The 7,080-nt window shown below is 40.4% G+C and overlaps 1 protein-coding gene across 2 annotated transcripts in view; it reads right to left on the bottom strand.

Annotated features, from left to right (window-relative positions):
* Positions 1–419: 419 nt before the first annotated feature.
* idh3g (isocitrate dehydrogenase (NAD(+)) 3 non-catalytic subunit gamma) overlaps positions 420–7,080 on the bottom strand; it is an 8,479-nt gene continuing 1,818 nt past the window's right edge. The window contains exons 2-13 of one of the 2 annotated variants that reach the window (XM_046057166.1): positions 6,899–6,946; positions 6,545–6,556; positions 5,322–5,419; positions 5,116–5,231; positions 4,913–4,973; positions 4,672–4,804; positions 3,747–3,880; positions 3,086–3,188; positions 2,836–2,982; positions 2,597–2,691; positions 2,419–2,479; positions 420–1,380 (exon numbers count right to left, since the gene is read on the bottom strand). In XM_046057166.1, the coding sequence (XP_045913122.1) occupies positions 1,279–1,380; positions 2,419–2,479; positions 2,597–2,691; positions 2,836–2,982; positions 3,086–3,188; positions 3,747–3,880; positions 4,672–4,804; positions 4,913–4,973; positions 5,116–5,231; positions 5,322–5,419; positions 6,545–6,556; positions 6,899–6,946 (1,110 nt within the window). In that variant the 3' untranslated portion in view covers positions 420–1,278. The remainder of the gene's footprint in view (positions 1,381–2,418; positions 2,480–2,596; positions 2,692–2,835; positions 2,983–3,085; positions 3,189–3,746; positions 3,881–4,671; positions 4,805–4,912; positions 4,974–5,115; positions 5,232–5,321; positions 5,420–6,544; positions 6,557–6,898; positions 6,947–7,080) is intronic. The other variant, XM_046057165.1, reaches the window with a different exon arrangement.

The raw sequence follows: 7,080 nt of genomic DNA, 5'->3' as shown, positions 1-7,080 counted from the left end.
ATACACTCAGTTGCCAGTTTATTAGGTACAACAAAATAATGCTGTTTAATACCACAGTCCTGCAATAAATCCCACCTTCATGAAGGTTGTAATATTTTAGAGAGCGGTTTTGGAGGATGTAGATCACAGTGCTGATCAACTGCGTAACATAATACAGGGGTGTTTGTTGGGTGTTTGCCCTAGCCTCATTAATGTAAATGAAGTGGATGAAATAATAGAAACAGTGAATAAAAACCTCTCTAAAAATAGTTTAATCAACTCAACATTTTAACCTTCAAGAAGGAATATTAGGACTGCTGCATTAGTGCACCTAATAAACTGGCAACTGAGTGTATATACACTTTGAAAATCTATTTACTTTAGCTTTAAAACTCATTTGAAAGGCGTTTCATATTCAAACTTCTGTCTAAAAAGATCACTTTAGGGTGGATTATTTCTTTATTGATAATATTTTTGTTATACAGTATTTTATATATTCCCATCCACAAATATGATAAAACCCAGTCTTTTCATATTAGGCTTTAAGAGCTCTTGTCTGATTAGAGACAACAGTATATTTTTGTGATGTGATCCAAACTTTAGGTGAAACCATTATTATGGCACAAGCGTAAAACTTCAGCTTCAACAGCAGTTACTTGATGTACACCTCCTCTCATGAAACAGTATATATGAAATAGCTACATCACATTTTTTATAGTACAGTTGATCTGATGTGAACACACAGTATAGTACAGTGCAGTGTGTAACAGGCGACAATTAACCTTACAGTATGACAAAAAAAAAGCTAGACAAACATCGCACATTTTGGTTAATTGAAAAAGGTTCTAATACAGTTGGAACTTAAAATAAAGTGATCCACATTGATGAATGCAGAGTGGGCAACGCATGTTCATACAAGGCTATTTTAAAATATTTCTGACCCCAACATCTGTTCAGGGATTAACATACTGCAAAAGATGCTTATTCATGTTTCATAACAATTTGCATGAACAGATGTTTGAATGAACCTGCTGAACTCAGGAAACATAACCTTTCCTTACAGTAGGCTTTATCATTTAATAGTAGCGATAATGGAAATGCCTGGTAAAGGCCATTATTATTGTATGTGAAAGTCGCTTGTACAGTCAACTGCTCAATAAGTCACGTGAAGAATAAAAAATAACCGCTCTGATGTCAGCGATAAGACCGGATGCTACAGACACGCATCAACATCCTCTCTCACATTGTGGACCTGTCACCAGATACAGCTGTTCCAACTCACACTTCTGATGAGTGTGTTTAGAGCTCAGTTGTGAGCTTCCCTTTACTCTGGATCATCCTCATGATGGACTGGACCACCTCTGATGTGGTGCCCTGACCGCCAATATCAGCTGTGTGCAACTGCAAGAAAAGAAAAAACAAAAAAACTTTTTAGATTTTAGGATTTGTCTCCGAGTGTTTGTATGCAAACTCGGGCTGTAACGGTTCTGAAACCGAAACCTTGACACCAAAGTCCATGGTCTCGTGTCGTGAATCCGAGAGACAGAACCAAGACACACCCTCATTGGACTGTTGAGCTCTCATTAGACAGTGCAACTGTGGCAGCAGCAGCCGGAAGGCTCTTAGTGGTGTGTATCTATTTTTATTGAAAGTAGGTTATTGTAGGTAATTTTCCACCTTATTTTAGTGTCTTTTATTACTTGAATTGGCTCCTCTCCCCTTCTCCCCACACTCTCTCACACACACACCTAGCCTGTACCTCTGGTCTCTCAGGGCAAACACGCCGTCTTGCTCCGCCTCTTTCTGTCGCTCTCTCCCTGTATGTGTCTCGTCTGACTTTCTCCATCAGCAGTACGTTTCATAAAGTCGCCGTGTTTAATAAACTCACCCGCGATTCAGTTTTCAAGTGTGTGGCATGCGGATCGATAACCGAAAGTAACTTTAGTGAGTGACATTTGCAGTTTTCACTGTCGCTCCGTAATGCAACGTTTCCCCCGTGTCCGTTAACATAATACCAGATAACATCTCTCTCTGTGTTTCTCTGCAAAATGAATCGAACCGTGGATTTGGTGTATCGTTACACCCCTAATGCAAACAGTTTCCAACTGGAAAAAAAATAAAATACACATTACACATCATCTCGCATAAATTCAGCCAAAGCAACCAGTCTGCAGCCTTGGATGATGAGCAGATTTTTAAATGAGCTCAAGGACCGTAATTAAGGCCGATGCCACACAATGAAAAAGCAGATACCGTACACTGTAGCACTTCATGAGATGTTCGAGACATTGAAAGGACAATAATGCTGCTTTGTGTGAATGTATCATGATGCCCACTAGGAAGCATGCCAGACCTGCCACCAGGGCCTCTGAGCCTCCATCGCACAACAATGGCCTGTTAGGTTTATGGCAGCGAGGTGAGAGGTGAAGGAAGACTTACCCTAGTTTCATTCATGGTGGTGAGGATTGCATTTCGGATCAAACTTGCATAGTCATGAAGCCTGGAGACATACCGGAGAAATAATTTACACTACTGGTATACATTACAGTCACAACAATCCATCTCAGGTGGATCCAAAGGAAGGTTTGTACTGAAAGGTTAAATCTGGAAAACATACTTAAGGTGGTCCAGCATCATGCAGCTGGCTAGCAGCATTGCAGTGGGGTTAGCAATGTTCCTGCCCGCAATACTCTTCCCTGTGTTCCTTGTGGCCTTAGAGAACCAGAAGAAAAAAGGGCAAGAAAGAGACAAAACTCAGAGTTACAACATATCAGACAGACATGATTCATGGATTTTTTGTATTTCAGAAAACGGACGGGACATTGCCCTACTTACCACGAACAGCCAAACACTCACCGTTTCAAAGACAGCATAGTCCCGGCCGTAATTAGCCCCGGGCACGAGGCCAGGCCCTCCCACCAGGCCTGCACACACGTTGCTCACCACGTTCCCGTACAGGTTGGGCATCACCATCACATCAAACTGCTGGGGCTTGGAAACCAGCTAAAAACACAAAACAAACAAGGTGGCAGGGTGAATCATTTCGATATGGCAACATTTAGAAATGGTTCCAAACTCAGAGATGTGTCATTTCCTCTTCTGTCACCTGCATGGTGGTGTTGTCCACGATCATGCTGTCAAATGTGATGTCTGGGTAACCAGAGGCCACTTCTCTGCAACACTGCAGGAACAAGCCATCACCGAGCTTCCTGTTGGAGCAGAAAAGCTACACTCAACATTTCCAGCACAGAGAAAAGTTGCAGTATTATTATGTAAAGCTGATGATATACAGGGCAACTTTTTGAGCAATGTTGCTAGGCAATCTTGCTAGCGGCAAGTCTGACTAGGTTTTGAACGGATATCGGCGGTGCGGGGCAGGTAGCGGAGTGGTGGGGGAAGGGTATTACGGTAGTAATCTTTACTCATTACCATTGATGGCAACGTTGCCCTGCACGATTGCTCTAAAAGTTGTTCTGTGTATCATCAGCTTAAAGCTTCCCGGAGGCCAGACAGCTTTTGAATGATACTTTTAATACTAGACTTTTACAAGACATTTCCATTTGATAAAGCTTTTAGTTAGAGCAGAATTTAGAAAACTTACAATTATTAATTTATTCTGATCTGATCTTGTGTTTTATCATACTCCTTTGTAATTTTATTCAGGTGTATTTTGTAAAGTGTTTTGGGACAATGTCATTTGGTGATTTTGCACTTTAAATAAAACTTGATTGATTGGTTGATAGATACATTTGGCTTGAGTAACTCACATGATGTTGGCCTTGTGTACAGCAGTGACCCTACGACGACCTTTCTCCCTGGCCAGTCGGAAGGCATAGTCAGCAACCCTGAGGGAATTGTTCCTTGTAATGATCTTGAGACTCTCCACTACCCCTGATACACTCTAAAAGAAGACAGGGAGGAGAATGACTGTTACATGACAATTAAAGTTAAAGTATTAGTTGGTGATGTTAATCTTAATAACAGCACGTAGTCTTGACACAGATTCTCCTCCTGTGTAAAAAGGTAACAAGCAGGGTGTAACTGCACATCGCTTCTATACTGTAAGTAGAGGTGTGTCCACAGAAAAACATTAATTTTAGGCTTGGGCAAACAACACGAATACAAACGCCACAACACGAACACAAAAGCCACAAAACAAATTCAAAAACCACAACGGAAATACAAAAGCCACAACACAAATACAAAAAGCCACAACGGAAGTGAACCACAATGGAAGTTGACAACGAAAGAGACGCTTAGTAACAGTGGATTACTCTCTGCGGAGAGTAATCACAGCTACACAGTAGTACAGCAGCAGTGTAGCCGTTCCACAATCAGGAGGTCCGGGTTCGAATTGTAGAAAGAACATTCTTTTTCAGGTGACTTTTTCCCGCATAACAGTGTCTGCCAAATGAGTAAATTGTTTTGTAAATTTTACAAAACTCCAATTTTGTTGTGGCGTTTGTAATCGTGTTGTGGCGTTTGTAATCGTGTTGTGGCTTTTGTATTAGGCCTGAAACCTACAGGCCACCATATGTATGGGTAGTACATCACTCCCATTTCAAAAGGAGAAGAAGAAGAGAAGAAGGTAGGCAGAAAGAAAGACAGATGCAAAAGAGGTCTTTAAAAGAGGGAGTATAAGTGTGTGTTTCAGGAGACAATAGAATTGATTGTGTTTCTGTTTTGTCTGACCTCGTGCTCCAGATTGCTGTACTCTCCCTCTGTGTTCTCCCTGACGATCATGATGTCAATGTTCTTGTGGCGAGTCTGGACTCCAGGGAGGGACTGGCAGTGCATCACATTGGCATACAGGTCTAAGCTTGTGCTTTTGATAAACACGGAACAGGTCAGGAAAAAACAATGAGTCAAGGGACAGTAGAAGACAAAAAAGACCGAATTATGGATGAAATGTAATTTTTCAATGAACTCTTACCGAAGGAGATTATTTCTGGATTTGACAGATGGCGCCATGGTATGTTTGGTTTCAATGTTGCCTATGATGAGAGTAAAGTAATGTCACAGTCAAACTTTGGTGTCATGATCTTCTTATAAATGACACTCTTCTCATAGCTTTGCTCTGCTTTTTGTGTTTTCATACTCTGCTTGGCACACAGAAAAAAAAAGGGGTTTGCTTACCTTTGAGGGCAACTCCATTACGGCGGATGGCAGTGATGGCGTTATTGATATCATCCTCAGTCTCCAAAGCAGAGTTGACATGCACCACCTCAAAGTCCACCGGCACACAGCTATATCTACAGCATTAATACAAACCGGATGGTTAGGCAATCCTTACCAGTCTGTAATCATTCCTCTGAACAGGATGTAGTTTACGTGTAACCAACCTGAAAACCTCTCTGACATGACTAAGCAGCTCTGGTCCAATTCCATCTCCAGGTATGAGGGTCACTGTGTGTCTGCCTCCATACTTTGCAGGAGGGGGCTGTAATGTTGGCATTTTATACATTATTAACTGTACTTACTGTAAGTTGCTTTGGACAAAAGCATCTGCTCAATACCTTAAATGTAAATGAACTGGTACTGAACTTAAAAAGGAGAACACTGGTGGCTTTTACCATTTTAACCTGACTTCAAATCTCCTATATACATTGTTGCTCATGAATTACCAAATGATGCCATATGTTTTTAGATTGATTTCCAACCTAAAACTTTTACATTAATACAGTGTACATTAGGTTTCTTGTATTTATTTTTGCGAGTTCTATTTTTGTTACAGGGTAATGCAGTTGCCAGCAGGGATCTTGGTCTGTGGTACTTTTAAAGATTCGATAACATTTTGATTATGATGCATTTGCAATTTAAACCCAGAGGATAAATACGACGTGGACATCCTGATAAGGATATTGTGAGTTTTGTAGTTTTTTGTATTAAAAAACAAAAACAAACAAACATCTAATACGAAAGAGATTTCAAAATGTCCTCTGCTAGCCACCACATTCCACTCAAGAACAATGCAATTTAACACAAAGGTATGTGGAGTAGTGTTCACGCTGGAGAATTGGCCATTTCCTGCTATTTCAAATATGTAAAAAGTCAGTTTTCATACTACAATGAAATTTAAAATAAATAATGGCAGCCTGGAAGGCAGGAAATTACCGCAAAAACAATTGGAATGCTTTGGTAAATCATGACAATGCACACAATCTATAATTAATGGGTTAGAAAATGCAAAATCACCAGTACATTTCCACAAGCCCAAAGAAATAAGAAGGCAGATGTGTGAGGGTAATGCAAGGTGCTAAAAAGTTCATAGTGTTATTTAGGACTGGGAATATGTCACTGTTATTTAGCATTTGTTATGGCCGTCATGTTTTTTAATAATGTGAATCAAGAACAATGTTGACATGTCTAACTAAAATTACAATGAATTAAGCCAGATAAATCCATTATTTGTCCTTATGCATTTGCCACGATATTCCTTGATCTTATCAACACTGCCATGCATACCAGTGTTGACAGTAGTTTGTTTGGTTATTGTTAAAGTCCCCCCCCCCCAGTGAAGTGATGCACTGTAGTGTAATAAATCACGTCAGAGTCGGCTACTTACAATGTTTTCTCCCTGTTGTTGAAGATGGACAGCGAGGAAAGGAGAAGAACAAGAGTCAGCTTGACAGCTTCATAAAAAGGAATCCAGGAAGTAGTACAGAGTCATAATAACCTCTCCTCTCCCAACAGAGTGGAAAAACTGATTACGTTAGCACTCCCAGGTCACATCAAAACAGATACCAGCCACTCTCAAAGTTTAACCCAGATCCATACAGCTTGGAAAGAAATAGGTCAATGAGTAGAATTAGTTTTTGCCATCACTAATACTTTACATACTCATTCATTGGTAAAGTGAAAAAACTGACATCTCACTCTACCAAGATTGAAACCCACAGAGATATTCTGATTCACTCACAGTAAGCAAGGCCTTTTTCCTGTGGCTTGTCAGAGTTGTTCCAAATACCTGAAATAAAAAAGAGAGGCGGTTTAGAGCGTGTTTGTGAGTGGATTAAATTACCAAAACGTGAATGCAACCAAATCAATCTCGGGGCTGCAGAAAAGATGTGGAAGAAGGGTCCTAAGAAGCCTGCTAGCTTT

Source organism: Micropterus dolomieu, linkage group LG08 (assembly GCF_021292245.1).
Source record: "Micropterus dolomieu isolate WLL.071019.BEF.003 ecotype Adirondacks linkage group LG08, ASM2129224v1, whole genome shotgun sequence".
In the NCBI taxonomy this organism is placed as follows: Eukaryota; Metazoa; Chordata; class Actinopteri; order Centrarchiformes; family Centrarchidae; genus Micropterus; species Micropterus dolomieu.
Note: the sequence above shows the minus strand (reverse complement) of the source record. Positions and strands in the feature narration are given on the sequence as shown.